This window comes from Medicago truncatula, chromosome 8 (genome assembly GCF_003473485.1).
Source record: "Medicago truncatula cultivar Jemalong A17 chromosome 8, MtrunA17r5.0-ANR, whole genome shotgun sequence".
In the NCBI taxonomy this organism is placed as follows: domain Eukaryota; kingdom Viridiplantae; phylum Streptophyta; class Magnoliopsida; order Fabales; family Fabaceae; genus Medicago; species Medicago truncatula.
The window spans coordinates 34,835,618-34,852,335 of NC_053049.1; the positions used below are offsets into that span (position 1 = coordinate 34,835,618).

At 32.3% G+C, this 16,718-nt stretch overlaps 1 protein-coding gene across 1 annotated transcript; it reads right to left on the reverse strand.

Moving 5' to 3' along the window:
* Positions 1 to 6,079: 6,079 nt before the first annotated feature.
* On the reverse strand, positions 6,080 to 11,337 carry LOC11408169 (uncharacterized). The gene is made up of 8 exons (XM_003629326.4): positions 11,096 to 11,337; positions 8,989 to 10,443; positions 8,686 to 8,877; positions 8,543 to 8,597; positions 7,844 to 7,992; positions 7,201 to 7,290; positions 6,602 to 6,730; positions 6,080 to 6,490 (listed from the first exon to the last, which is right to left on the reverse strand). The coding sequence occupies exons 1-8, from the start codon at positions 11,174 to 11,176 to the stop codon at positions 6,398 to 6,400; spliced, it is 2,244 nt and encodes a 747-aa protein (XP_003629374.1). The 5' UTR covers positions 11,177 to 11,337; the 3' UTR covers positions 6,080 to 6,397.
* Positions 11,338 to 16,718: the final 5,381 nt, after the last annotated feature.

The following is a 16,718-nucleotide window of genomic DNA, read 5'->3' on the forward strand; positions in this document are numbered from 1 at the left end:
AGTTTTGTTTATAGTTTCTACAAAATAAAATCACATTTTTTTAGTCTCTATGACATTTTTCTTAAGCATTTTAGAGACCAAAAATGTTGATGGAAATTTTTTATAGGGATTAAAAATACTGACGGAAAATTTTATAAGGACTAAAAACACTAACAGAAAATTTTGTAAGGACTAAAAACTGTGATTTATTTTTATAAGAACTAAAAACAAAATTGCAGGGGACCAAAAACTTAATTAACCATAATTTAAAACAAGTAGGCATGCGTGAGGTTTGTATCATAAAAAGGTGCAGATTATTTTAGTTGAATATTACTATTGGATATGTTTTAAATTATTTTCCTTAAAAAAACACTAGTACTCCATTGGACATGTTTAAAACAATCATTTCATGTGTGAGGTTAGTTTCAAAACAGGAAACAGAATTTAAAACAAAGATTTTTAAAATTTTGAAAACTTGAAACTGAGAACTAGTATTGTTGAAAAATGGAAACTTTAAATACTTTCATGAAGTAGACACGCCCTAAATCTCCGTGTGTTGTTTTCCACTTTGCATTTAATGTTTAGAGTTTTGTACATAATGTTTGAGCTCTCATCTCATTGTTATTAGATTTTCATTTGTGGCGTGGAAGATTTTCTCTCATATCCAGCATCAAATAGAGAAAGAAATAAGAGATAATTATTGTGTTTTTTTTTATGTGGTCGGATTCGTGGTTGGAGGGTGGCCTTTTAAGTAGTTGGTTTAGACGTTTGTTAGACTTAGCTAGAAATCAAATCTTTTATGTTGTCGAGATGTACTCTTTAAGTTGAGGTGTTGGTGGGGAGGCGTGTAAGTGACGGTTTTGATAACTAATTTGAGAGGAAAAATGAATAGATGAATGTTGTGCATTGTTATTTAACATTTTCTTGTAGGATGGTGTAGTTGATAATTGGGATTGGAATCCTGCTCCTGAAAAAGGATACACAATCAGCGGCGTGTACCAACTTAAATTTTCAACCATACTTACACAAATATCAAAACGGTTAGGCTTAATATTCAATGAAAAGAATATATGTATAATTTAATTCAAGAAAATCACTAATTTTTGTTATAAAAAAAATAATAATAAAAAAAAATCACTTATTTATGTGTTTGCTTGACTATTGTTACGTAACCGTCTCTGAACTAAGGATTACTTCGTCGGCAGATCATCCTGCCCAATTCCAATTTATGTACCGGTGGAGGCAGGCTGAAGGAAAATTCTAATCATCTTTTTATGTTTGTGAACACTTTAGGAGTATATGATTTTTTGTTTTTCAATGACTTATTGCCTGTTTAGTAGCACGGCTGAAAAGCTAAACACACATCTATAGGGGCTTCCACAGCTGTTTTTAAAAGCTCCAATTCCAAGCTTTAGCGGAAACGCGGTTTCGTAACGTGGGTTTGGTAAGTTCACCCCTAGAGCAAACACACTATTAGAATCTCTTCTGCATGCGCAAATAACCTTGGCGACCATTTCACTTCATTTGTGGAATTGGGAGGTAACTCTAAAAAAGTTTGGTCTTCTCTATGATTCATTTGGTTGACTTATGTTTGGGCAATTTGAAATGAGAGAAATTACCGTATCTTTCAACATAAGAAATCTCTCATGAATCAAATAATTGATAATATGAAACTTCTTTCCTTTTAGTGGTTGAAAGCAAAAAAAAAAAAAAGTTTTAGCTTTTGATTTTCATTTCTCCAAAGTATGTGATTCATTACCTAACTCTATATCTCGCTCGTTCTCTTTGTTGGTTCTTTGATTTTGTACTATTACCTTTGTAACAGTTTGATTTTTATCTCTGCACTCTTTGTGTCGGATAAGATTCTTTGTTTGTTTTAGTATATTCCAATTTGACTTAAGAAAAACTTTGTATTTTACCTATAATAATTACAAGTTTTAGAGAAGAGAAAGTTAATATAATAATTAAATAACAATAAGATTGGCAGTGGCGGAGCCGGGGGTGGCAAGGGGGAGCCACCGCCACCCCATCTTCAAAAAAATATATTTTTTTCCCCTGGAATCCCTTGACGTGCTGAGGTATGGTCGGAATCAGAATCAAAATCTGATGGATGTTGTAAGGATGCCGTGAAAAATCGAGAAACGTGTGAAATTGTAGACGGCCGCCTCTGTTTGTGGAGACGGTGAGGTAAAGAAAAAAGTGTCGGAAACTGGAAACTACCTCTTTTGGTTTAGTGGCCACTTTTTTCTCCTTTCTCTCAATCGCTGGATTAATCTGACGGCAGAAAATGGAGCAGAAGAGATGGCAGGAGACATACACGCAGGAGATGATCCATTTCCGGTTTTGTGTTAAATGCTGAGGTTTTTTTGTTGCACATTTCTTTACTCCTTTTACAACTTACTGTCTTTTTTGTTTTCAATAATTAATAACTAATCATGTGATTTAAAACATTCATACACACAAATACAATAAAATTCCCTTAATAAAACACAATAAAATTAATAATAAGAGTTGAATAGCATATTTAGATGTACCAAAAAGAAAATAGCATATTTAGATGTACAAAAAAAAATAGCATATTTAGAGAGCAAGCGAAGAATTTGTTGACTTTAAGTTGTGCTTTGTCTCTTCAAGATAGATATAAAGTTTTTGACATTGACGCTATATGTACTCTTGTTGAAAAATATTATCCCATGAGTTTTAATTAGTGATCAAGAGAAAATTAATTTTCCATTTCATTTTCGACATCTCCTTTTTGATGCTCGTCAATCAACAACTTTGAAGAATTTATCAACTATTCAATAATTATGCTCATGTTTGCCAATGGACAACCCAAAAAATATTTCTTGCTTGATAGGTTGTTGCGTCTTATTACGACTCTTCCAGTTTCTACCACTACAATTGAAAGATCTTTTTCAACAATGAAGATTATTAACTCTAAGTTGAGAAACAAGATGGGACATGGTTTACTAGCAGATAAGATGTCAGTTTATATTAAAAGGGAAATTACTGCATGCATTAGTTCGGAGTCAATTATCGGTGATTTCAAGTTACTCGAAAAGCGTAAAGTGTCAGTTTAAGTATCTAATGATCGAATTTATATATTATGTAGTTTAAATTTTGATTTTGGTTTATTACAACTTAAATGTGTTGTATGCAAATATGATTTATATATTTTATTTTATTTTTTTGCGGCCACCCCAAATTTTTTTGTCTGGCTCCGCCACTGAAGATTGGGTTGCTTAAAAAAAAACAAGACTGGATGAATTCGGACTGAATCAGTCACGTGATCTAAGGATGTAGGAAAGGGCAATCAAAAATACAGTTAAAGAGTAAACATGTCTACAAACTCATTACACTTTTTTTCCCTTTATAATACAGTGTAATCAAGATCATTTACCTCGGTAAACGCCTCAAACTATCGAGTATTACTGTTGACACATTTGATAGCAGAAAAACACATGTAAGTTATTCAAATACCCATCGGCAGTTAACTGTCGAGACAGTTCAAAACCGGCTGCAGTTAACTACTGAGGAAAACCTCGGCAATTAACTGTCGAAGAACTTCAAACTCAAACTGCTACCGATTTCATTTTGTTGGCAATTTATTTTATATTTTTATTATTAGCTTTTATCATCAAACTCAAACTCCTCCCAAAATTAAATCTTCAAACTCAACCACGGTTGTCCCTTCATGTTTCTCATCAGTAAAAAATTGAAATTGTTGCTCTTTCCCTAATTAATCAGAATAGAAAATAAATAGAATTTCTGCTTTTCGTGTTTCTTTTATATCGAGAATTAAGTTGTTGTGGCAAACAGATGACTAAAAATTGCTTTCCAATAAAATCTCAAAAGCCAAAACTCAGCCAAAATAAGTTGTTGGAAAGAGAAGAAGTTGTCGGCATATTGGAAGATGAAGAACCATTCATGGTGGTTTGAAGAGAAACGAAAATTTGCAGTTAAAATCAATAAAAAACATCATTGAAGTTCTTCGGCAGTTAACTACCGAGGTTTTCCTCGGTAGTTAACTGCAGCCGATTTTGAACTGTCTCGGCAATTTACATGTGTTTTTCAGCCCTATCAAAAGTGTCAACAACAATTCTCCAAACTATCCCCATCGTTTAGGCTGTTTGGATATGCTATAGGACTTTTCCTGAGTTGGAAAAGGACACCTATTTTTTTTTTTTTTTAACTAGGATTACCCTACCTCCTAAATGGATGATTTTAGAAATTGAACCCGGATTCTTTTTCTGATGAGAGTTATGTTATCAACTCTTCCAACATTATGTTAATTACACCTCTTGTAGATGTCTCAAAGTATCTCCATGGCTTAAGTCCTTTAAACACGTTATGAGACTAATCCTCAAATCGACAATAAAACATTTTTATTTTCTCAAGATCGAATTACCTCTTAAATGGACAACAGAAGAAATTAAATCCAAAATCTTCATTAAGGGAGGTCATGTTGCTAACTCCTTCAAGACCATGATGATTACACCTTGGTTTCTATATACATATATTTTAAGGTTGTTTTGCACATAACAATAAATAATTTCGCCCCTTAAAAAATTTCTTTACGTAATTTTGCACATAACAATTACTTTTTTACTTCTTTTTTTTTTCCTTTCATTTTTCTCCATTTAACTACATATACACATAGTAATATCCATTTATTTTTAAATAGTTTTCTTTAAATGCATTAATCAGTTTGTCTTGGTAACGTATAGAATGGATAGGTTCAATCTATTCTTTTCCCCAACCTTTTTCTCTACATCTCTATACCCCCATTGCAATAACTGTTCCTCACCCTTAACCCCTCTCTCGCCCGTCACAGCCCTCACTTGTAAGGAGGACTCTTCTACTAAGGGTGTGTGTAAGTGGTCGCTAAATTTTGTCCAAAGTTACGGTTATAGGAGTAGATTTATGTATCTGAATGGGTCGAAGCCAACCCGCACTGGATTTTCACTACATGGAGGATTGGCGACCCGCATGATTAAGATCAGATATTGGTCCCCTTTTAGAGTGAGATTTATGTGTATGGCAAAACGTCCTAAACAGACTTTCCCGTCATTTCTCTTACATGGCTCTACTATATAAGGACTTCGTTCTTCTGGAATTACACAACATTCCATTACTTCTCCTCTCGATCTCAAGTTGAGTTGAACATCTAAGTGTTTGCATATGCGCCCCTTCTCCAACCGTCAAAGATGTAGAACCGGTGTCCTTAGCCGCCCTCCATCACTTTCGATCACTGCTCGTCTGCTCGAGATCCACCTTTGATCATTGATGTCGTCTATCAAAATGAAGGGTTGATAGACCCTTTTAGCCACTTAACCTCGGCTGAGAACTACAGTTACTCTTAACCAAAAATTCACACATTATATGAAAATTCAAGCATAAATATAGTTTATAAACAATCACACTTCTCTACCTACCATGGTGTCTTTTATTTTTTTTTTATTTGAAGGATACCAAGATGTCTTTTAACTACGGACAAAACCATCAAATTTAGACACCACCCACAACAGACTTGAGGTCGAAATATTTGAAAATCTGAATTAAACTTTTGTGGTTAGTTTTCATCTTACAACAACAGAATGTGCTTAGTTTTCATCTTACAACGACAGAATATGCTTCACGGATCTAGAGCTAGAGGCCAAGAGGTGCATTTTACCCTTATGACCATCCATGCACCACTAAACAAGTGGTGGATTGGTTATAACCCACTTTATTTCTTTCACAAACCAAACCAATTTTAAGACATAATAACGTCCCACTTGTTTCCTTCCCAAAAAAAAAAAAAAAAAACGTCCCACTTATTAAAAATTGAGGGTTTGATAGATTTAGGACTCAAATTAGTATTTTTATACAGGTATATTTAATAGTATAGTACTTAATTAACACGTTCTGTAATCGAGATGCCTGAGACAGGCCCTGACCTGGAGGGCTGTACTATTGACAGTTGACACATGCTCCTGAATTTGAATGTTTTGGCTAATGGAAAAAGCCATGCAATAAATTAAAAGCAACCATCCAAAATCATAGTATATAAATTGTGTGTCTGTGTGTGTGAGAGAGAGAGAGAGAGACATTGTAGAAATGTTGGAAACCATAACATAACTTTATTCATTGAATAATTTATTGATGATTGTTCGGAATGTAAGATCCCTAAACAAAACTATTTAAAACAACAATAAGAACATTGAAGACAATGACATCAGGATAAGTTCCCCCCTTTGAGCAGCAGCCATTTATACATATATCTCTATAGTTTCTCTATCTTCTATCTATTTGTACAGATCTGACTTTAGATCGACAACACATTAATATGATATAATAAACTATTATAACTTCTATTTTTGGCTGGCTTCATAATGCTATTCTACAACCCTTTGATGTCATTTGTCTTCGTTCGGTGTCATCCTTCTATCTCTCTAGGTTTCTTCTCATTTTCAATAAACTTTTCCACGCATTTCTTATTGACATCAAATATGAATGCCAATGCCCTAATCTGCATGTAAGCCAATTATTTACCAAATCAATATGCACTCAAGGTAAAAAGAACAACATCACCACACTAATGTAATATAGGAGTTACGTAGGGAAAAGGAAATGCAATTACCTGGATCAAAGTACCAGATCTCAGACCCCGCATCTGTCCTGTAGGAACTTCTTTGTCATTCAAGAATATAGACCTCTTGCCAAGATTCTTTATGCGGAAAGAACCATCTGCCGCCATCTTTATTAAAGCCTATAGATAATAAGTAGTAGTTCACATTTCATTCTAATATAAATTCAGCAGAGGAAATTTAAGAGAAAATGTAATTAAAAATTTCTGGATTTTCATTATGAACAAAATATTCTTCTGGTCCTTGTTATGTGTTGCACTCGTGCATAATGAAACATCAAAATAACCCCATTATGTTCAATCACCAAAAACACTCACAAGAACACCACACTCCAAATAGGTAAATAAAAAGCTTTATAAAAATTTGTCATCTGACAAGCTGTAGAAGTACACCAAAAATGTATTACTGATTCTGCAACTACTTACTAAAATGGATAGAGATCATTTCATGCATTACTTTTCAAACGATAATACCAAATCCTTCCCAACTCTACCCTGCCTCCCCCGAAAATATGAACTTTAAAGGACATTAAATTCATCAGTAAAATCAACCATGCAAGGAATTGTTAGAAACAGTTTCTGAGCTATCTTACTTGTCTTCTTGATATGTTGTGAGCATATTGCCCTTCTTTAGCCAAGTCAATATCAACATGTGTGTCATCTGTTGATCTGCCAAGTATCACCTACGAAATAGAAAAAGATTGTAAAAGTATGAGAAAAAATATTTAAACTGGGAACAAACACGACAAACTTCTGGAGCAGCGCCAAATTAGGCAAACACCAAAATCAGAAATTTAGATGTAGATCTAGGCACACACAAAGGACATCATTGTATTAATGTTCACCATAATAAAGGTCAATCATTTTGTAGATTTCGTCAAAATTTAAATATAACTATCATAGATATAAAAGGAACGCAGAGATAAGAAAAGTACTATCCTCAACAAACATTGAAACTCCTAGGAAGATATATAAAACTCTAACAGACGTAGTCACAAAAGAAATGAAAGGTAGTCTGTTCAAAATTTATTCCCCGATTGGCAAAGCTAGGGCATTAATTGTAATGCAATGATACTAGAGCAGTACTATGCAAGACAATAAATCATGACGACATGCAAACATGCACCTCAGGTTGACATGATTCGTTATGGTGATATGAGGTGGAAGGCAATATGGGTAAAAGTTCCTCTCCCCATTTTTTAAAGGAAAACAATAGCTCCAAATTCATAAATGCACCTCGGGTTGTATAATATATTCCTTCATAGTGCGCCCATACAATACTGCAAGTGCACCGCGAGAATCCATGGCTCTTCGCGTCATGGCCTGAGAAGATTGCTCCAACCTTATGATGGTCCTCTTAGTTTCTTCGTTTTGGAATCTCGAAACTGGAATAAAAAGAACATAGCATTAGTAGACAAACAACCATTACTATAATACCTACAAATGGCCAAACTCAATGACGAGCAATATTAGTAATATTTTAACCATAATTATTTCTGTAAACATTTATGAAGGCAGACCAGCATATTACTAATATAAGGAGTGTTTATTTGATTATAAGAAACCACACAGGAACAAAGAAAAAACACAGAACCAAGCAATGAATTTCCATTTTCATTCAAAAATCTAAACTTTTTTTTAAATTTTTAACAACCTTTGAAGTAAAATTTAAAATCCTATGCTGAGGGTGAGCTAAGGCACAAGAGTAAGGTTGGCTATCTAATGACATGGTGGCCATAGGTTATGGACACAGAACTAAACCGTCCATTTCTGGAAACAGAATTAAACCATCTATTTACATGGTAAGTTGTGTAGATTTGGTGCTTCCTAGATCCCACATGACGACAGCCTTATGCAACAGGCGGCCCTTTAAAATATTAAGAACTTTAAATAGAACTGTAATATTTATATTGTATCTAGGGTCAGGTGACATACCTTCAGTACTTGCCTTGGTATCTTGATCGGTTGGACCTAAGTCCATTTCAAGAATCTGAGCAAGCAACATCAAGAATATGAGATAAACAAACACAAATTAATATGGGGAATTATTACTATTCAATGCAACATAGTATACTTACCATTCCCTCAACATCAGAAAAGTAAGGAATTTCTTGCTCTTCACCATCACTCTCATCATCATCATCACTCTCATCATCATCATCGCCTATTTCCTGATTGATGAATGATAGTTTTGCTTCTGAATCAGGTAAAGTCTTATGTTCCTCTTCCTTTGGATGTGTATTAACAGGTGAAGGCAGAGCAATAATTACCTGTAAATAACATACAACTTCAATAAACTTTATTCTTAATAAAAGTATAATCATAATTAGTTCCCTAAAGAGCTTTTCAATTATGTGTATCCAGCAATGGACACATCTAACCTCTTGTGTCGGTTGTCCATATGAGGCATGCTTCATAGTTGCATGAACTAATCTGCTTTGACTTTGATTGGTATTGACAATGAAATTGTTACTCTGTCTAGAAACTGCAGAAATCAAATTCTTTGCGGGATTTTCAGTTTTCGGTACAGCAGCAACAGGGTTTTCCTTGCTTATATTAGGCACTAATCCTGGTTGAACTGACTGCAAAGCCGAGGAAAAGTTCGAAGGAATGTCTTTTCTTTTCGTTACAGCAGCAACATGATCCTTTCTTGATTTCAAACTTCTACCTGGTTCATTTCTTTTTTGATTACTGATGGAGGAATCTGGATAACCCACCTCTTTAACAATTGATATGGGTTTCGGAGTCGCAGAATTAGGAACTACTACAGCAGATACGTTCACAGAATTAGGAACTACAGTGGATTCGTTTACATCCTCAATGCCATCGGATGGGGACGGGACACTATCTTCAGTGTTCAATGAACAGACCCTAAATTCATTAGCAGGCTTAGGGTGAGAACCATGTGCAGCAGCAGATGATTGGACTTCATTTCTACAATCAGCAACAAAACCGGAATCACCATGACTGCTAGCCGGCGAGTCAGCAACAACCTCTAACTCAGCAGACGGACCATTTGCCATAGCAAGTCGTGTTTCTGCAACCAACTTCTGAGATTCACCAACAACAGACATATCCTCGCCTTGAATGTCACAGGGAGAACGCAAAAGAATTGAATCAACATTCGCATCAGACTGTTTATTCACTGCAGTCTCGTCTTTCTCGTCTATATTCACAAACATAAGCTCGTCTTCATTCGGCAAGTTGAAGAGTGCATCAGAAACATGGGGAATCGTCTCTTTCGACTCAGAACCTCCATTTTCAAGACTAGCATGGATCGGCATGTTAGGTGCAGAGACATCCTCCATTGTCTTCCAAAGTGGATCTTCACTCATTGAATGAGATGACCCCGCCCTAGCTCCCACTAACCCCAATTGATTCCCATAATTAACTATACTATTGACAAGCAAATTATTATTCACATCCTTATTTAAACAATCATTAATATTACCAGACCCAACAATTTCTTTTTCAGTGGTGTTATTTTCAATGCACATCTCATCACGTAAAGCCATATCAAAAGTATTAAAAAAAACCTCTGTACGAAGTCTCTTCCGCATGGCGTAGTACTTCTTGCGAAGGGTCTGAGTTTTCCTCTTCCGGGCAGTAACATCCACAGAGGCTGCTTCCTTGATTCCAAGGTCCACAGAGACTGCTTCCTTGATTCCATCACTGTTAGGCTTGGCAACCTCCAAATTGTTCATGGCAACGGAAGCTTCATCGGAAATGTCATAATCGTAGAGAAGAGAATGCCAGCGCTCAGTCAATTCTGCTGTGGAATACCTTTTGGAGAAGGAAACAACACCCTTGGCCAACGATTCCAGAGAAGCTCCACCCTACACAACAATTAAGCATCATCAGTGGCAGATCTAGAAACATTTCAAACTGAGGGTAAAAATAATAGTCTAAACTCTAAAATGTGTTCATAAAAGAAAAATATTGATCTTTAACAACATACACAATTTTATGAAAGAAAAAAAAAAACCAAACTACATGAAAATATGTCTATAAAAGAAAAATGTTTTTTTTTTACAAAAAAAAAATACACAATTATATGAACAAAACAACTAAACTACACGAAAATATGTTCATAAAAGAAAAATGTGTATTTTTTTACAAAAATACACAATTTTATGAACAAAATCTCCATAGTACACTAAAATATGTTCAAAATAAATTTATACACAATTTAAAAACTGTTTCTTTTCAAATATATTTTGTATCACTGTATATGCCTTATTGTTACTATATGATTGATAATAAAAACTAGAAAAATAAATGATTAAAATTAATACAATTTACTATACTTCATACATTTACTACACAACTTGATTAATTGAGGCAAAAACAAAATATTTAAAATGATTTTTTCTTCAGTTGGGGCAACAACACTCTACATGCATCCGCCGCTGAGCATAATTGAGTTTAGGGTTTCAATTGTATCTTAAAAAAAATGAAATTACTGAAAAGTAATGAGAGTAGTTATACCTCAACGGCGCTCTTGAGGACAAAATCGTCATCGGAATTCCACGGAGGAGGAGGAGGAGGAGAGGGAAGAGAGCTACCCATGACTGGAAAAGAAGGATCTGTTTCCAGAAACTTCCAAACCACAACACTGTCAGTTTAAAGAATATTCGGTGTAATGAAAAGAAATGATTCTCTAACCAGTGAACTGCATGATAAAGGAAGTGGGGAAGAGAGGTGTAACATTTTCATTTCATTTCATTTTGGTTTGTGACAAAAAATGGGTACATGTTTCTCTCTTTTATAATCTAGTTTTTGTGTATTTTATGAATTTATTTTTTTTGACCAACTTTTTTTTTATTAATTTTGTGATTTATTTTATTAACTGATTCCTTTTTTATGAATTCTAGAAAGAGTAAAATGTTTGACCAAAAAAAAAAGAAAGAATAAAATGTATTTGGACAAATTTAATTGTAAATTCATTTGACTACTTTAATTTATATTCATTTTTGATATTATTTCTTTGGGAAATTTTGGTCAAAAAATAAATTATTTCTTTGGGAATTTAATTATATATCATTATTATATATTATAGGCTTAATTACGGTTTTGGTCATCTTATCTTTACTGATTCACAAAGTTGTCGCCCGATTTTAAAATCACACGGTTTGGTCCTCTATCGAATTTTTGAACTTAAAAATCCTGATATTTCATATTTAATTGATTATAATAGTTTTTTTTTAATTTCATGGTCGGTGATAATTATACATCATCATATCATATTATATGTCTTTTAAAATATGCCGCATCACTAATTCTGAGTTGAAAAATATGAAAAAATGACCAAAACTACGTAATTTTAAAATATAAGGACCAATTACACGAATAAATAAAAATAAGGGACCACAATTATAATTAAACCTATATATTATTATTAACAAAAATCACTATTATTAATTATTATGAACTGTGCTTATCAATATTCAAATCCTAACTTCGTACTTACATTTAGTGTTTGAATGTCTCAAATAAGATATTAGGAAACCCATGGGAAAACATTAACAAAAAATTTGGCGAGGGAAATTATGATTAAGAGCTATGATACTCAAGTATTTGACACGATATGATACTAATACAACAATACATGAAAATTTTAAAATTTAAGATCGGCTAGGATACATTATTAAAAAAGTTAAATTTAAAATTAAATATATAAATGCACAATATATAAACATTGCTAAAATTGATAAATGTGATGTGGACAAACTCAAGGTTTTGATTTTATATGTGTGCTTGAGCGTTGCTATGTTAAAAGAACGAATGAGGAAAAAGAAACAAAAATGTATCGGAAGTGTGTATCAGAAGTACAAGACAGCTGCGTCACAAAAGTATTGAACTTTGTGTCAAAAAAAAAAGTATTGAACTTTTTTTTTTCAAAAAATAAAAATTAATTTCCCGACACTTCCTCTATACGTATCAGATGTGTATCAGTATCAGATGTGTGTTGGACAAAATACTTCATCATTTATAAGTATCTAGGCTTCAGAGATTAAGAGTGGTGCTAGCAACACCCTTCAATGCTCACTTTTTTAATGACTTAAATCAAGATGAGACTCACACTTTGAAATGAGTTTCACTTCAAGTGGTTGGTCACAAATTGATTTCATCGAATAAGAGAATTAGTATTGAAAAGAGAGTGTTTTTATCATTTTTATTCTGATTAAATAAAGTATCATTATTGACTACTATTGTATAACTATCTTTGTAAAAAAAATATATATATATGGTATTTGATGATAAAAAAAAATAAAAAAAAATAAAACTTTTTTTTTTATAAGGATCAAAGAAAAACATAGATTGTATTTTTTGTTTTAGTGTGAATCTGATACGCTTTGTGCGCAACTGCATAAATTAATTTTTCAAGTTGTGGTTGATGGATTGCAAAGCTCTTTCTAAAGAGATTTAACACTGTTGAGTTTGAACTCATAACTAGGCATGGCAGCAAAACTTATACATGCGGTAACCCACCCGAACCAACCCCAATTTGATGGGTTTTTCCCGCTTTAAATGGGTTTTGGTATGGATTTGGGTTTTTCTCGATTTCAAAACACGAGTATGGGACAGATAATGAGAATATATGTACCCACCCTGGACACGTAAGCAAACACGTATCGAATGTAGAAAATTATTTTATTACCATTGATATTTGTCATGTCATCAAACTTGCAATTGATATTTAAAGTAGCAACCAAATCATCCGATCAAAGAAATGTTAAAATGAACATATTGTTAGATAATGTCCTACAACATTGTCCTCGAGACTAAAAAAATCTTTTTTTAATTAAAAATGATTCGGTTTAAGGATGAGATTAGACGGGGATACCCAGACCCGTTGGGGACGGAGATGAAATTCAATTTCTTATCTTTATTGGGTATACGTAGGGTAATAGTTAAATATATGAAAGTTGGGGATAAGAACGGATAGATAAAACTCGTCCTCACCCCGCCCCATTGTCATGTCTACTCATAATCTTTAATAAAATTGAAAAAGATCAATTATCATCTAATTCAAATGCCTTTGGATAAAAATGTAGATAGTATAATATAATTTTCTACCCAAAATAAATTTATCATATATATATAATGATATTATCAAAAAATAAAATTGAGCCAATTTCATTGCATATTGCATGATATAACACTATTATGTTAACTTGAATAAATTTATTCTTGCAAATTTTATCATTTGATTCTGTCAAACCAGTAATTATGCTAATAACAATTTTGTATATAACATAATTTTCTTTCCAATCAATTCAAAAAAAAAAAAATCTTTCCAAAATCAATTTTAATGATATTATCAATTTTAATGCTATAGCTAATATAAATATTTTCTCTTTTTTCTTTGGTCAAGAAATATTTTCTCCTTTAATTGAACAAAATTAATTACTTCTCATAAATAAAAAAAGTTATATATATTATTCTTCTTTCAATAATTAAATAATGGGTTAATAGCGTTTTACCCCCTATAATGTAAGTCATTTTCGGTTTCACCCCATGTAAAATATTTTTTTTGGATTTCGTCCTTGTAATTTGAAGATTTTTTGTTTTGGACCTTTATGAATTTTAACTGTACAAAATCAAAGATATGGTAGGGGGTAAACCGAAATTTTCTCAAATTAACAGGAGGGAAAACCTAAATTTGCTCAAATTACAGTGCGTGAAATTTTTCATGAAGATCCAAAACCAAAAAATCTTCAAATTACAAGGATAAAATTCAAAAAAAATATTTTACAAGAGAGAAAATCGGAAATGACCTATATAACAGAGGATGAATCACTATTAACCCTTAAATAATTTAGGGTTAAGTACATTTGTCCCCGCAAGCTTTATAATTGTTTGATTTGAACCCACAGATTTTAATTGTTCAATTTTAGCATCCAAGAATTTTTTATTTTTTTTAAGGAAGCATCCAAGATTTAATTGCTCGATTTCAGCCCCCCAATCTTACCTTTTTTTTTTCTTTCTTTCATTTGTTAGCATCATATCAATGAGCAATGCTATATATCAAGAAAGATTTTATCAAGAAAATTTTAAGAATGACATGGCAGAATAATCACCCTTAAATTTTATCAAGAAATAGTCTTGAAATTAATGTTAGCCAATAAAATCTCAGTCTAGCCGAAAATCATGGGGTGGTAGGTGTTATGTATTTTTTTTTATGAAAGATTAATAAATGAGACTGAAATCTAAAGGTGATTATTGTGCATGTCATTCTTAAATATTTTTTATAAAATCATTCTTGATATATAGACAATTACGTGGATTTTAAAATAAAAAAAGTAAAAAAAAAAATATAAGAACTTAACTACGTATCATTTTTCTTCTCCAGCGATTGGAAAGTCATCTTCTCCATCTTCATTAAAACGCATTTATTCTTCACTTTTTTCTTTTAGTTTTTTTTTACATCGTTCTCTCTATGACGCACCATCATCTGCATTAAATTCATCGTCCACTTCATCTAATTTTGTTAAGTTCCATATATAAGTTGTTGACATGGAACCCTAATTTTCTTCTCATTCTTGTTATTATTTCCTACTTTTGAATAACAAAAAATGGAAGAATATCTTTTTCAAACTCATCCCATGTTTCTAATATATTAATTGATAGCGAAATGAAGAGAATGTGTTTTGAGAGGAACCATTATTAAATAATTATCCATAGTGGCAGGAAATAAATTCTGGGTGGACCGTAAATTGTGATGGAGCTTAAGTTTTTTTTTTTGGGCGGCCAATTTGTTTAGAGTATGAAAATATATATTTTCTTATAGGTACATTTTATCATTAGTTAGTTCGAATGACTATAAACTTGTTATTTGTTGATTGTTGAATATAGTTCAAATCAATATTTTTAAATTTGAACCGATTATCAACTCGGACAAAGTACAAGACCATTGATTGAATAACTAGGTCATCGATCAAACCTCAGGATTGAATTAAATGACTCGACTTCTATAAACAAATATATAAGTATTAAATTGAATTGAATTAGACGATTAAGACAAAACAAAAACTCATGACATATAGTAATGTAAAAAAGATCATCACGTAAAAAAATATACTTATAATCAAGTACAATAATAAAATATATTTTTATTTAATAAAGAATATAGTATTTTTGCACCCAAAAAATATAGTGTTTATACAATTAAATAATTTTATGATATAATACTCCCTCCGTCCCAAATTTTATGATGTTTTGGGCATTTCACACATATTAAGAAATGTAATTAATATTGTGTGGGAAAGAGATATTATGAGTTGTTTTACAAAACTGTCCTCAATAAATGATATGAGAAAGATAAATGAAGGAATTGAAAGAAAATAGAGTAATAAATAATTAAGGATATAATAGGAAAAGTAACATTAATTTTTCATTGATATTGTAAAGCGACATACAATTTAGGACAAATATTTTTTCTAAAGTGACATACATTTTGGGACGGAGGGAGTATTATTTAAAGATCCTTTAACATTTATGTTATATGTCATGTGTTTTAAAAAAGAGTTTGCAATCCTCTTTTGTATATAAAATAGTAAAGAGACAATTGTACCCAAAAATAAGAATAAAGAAAGAATGAAAGTTTTAAATTGAATAAAGGAGTTGTATTTTTTTAACCAAAGGTAACTTCAATTATGAATTTCAACGTTTATACTTCGTGCAGGATTCTTTATAGAGAAAAAAAATAGGAAAACGGCATAGGTAGGAGTTAAACCTAGCACACTATACTAGTCAAAACACTTCCTAACCGCTACAAGGCGCTGCACTGATGCTACTAAATTGGCAGCAAAAACATATATATAATAGTAATTTAGTGTATAATATGTATATATACCTACTAAGAATTATTATTTTTGGGGTGGGCTGTGGCCCACCTTCCTTCACCATGAACGACCAATGTTTTATGTCGTCTCCATCTTTCTACTAGTCGCCTTCTTCTAGTCTAATGCTTTTTTGCGACTCAAAACCTCCAATTTACTACCCTAAATTCAAATCAACAAACAAATACTAATTTTAATAAAATGTAAGTCATGTGCATTATTTAATGTCTTTTATTATTTTCGACTTTATTTTTCAACATGGCCAA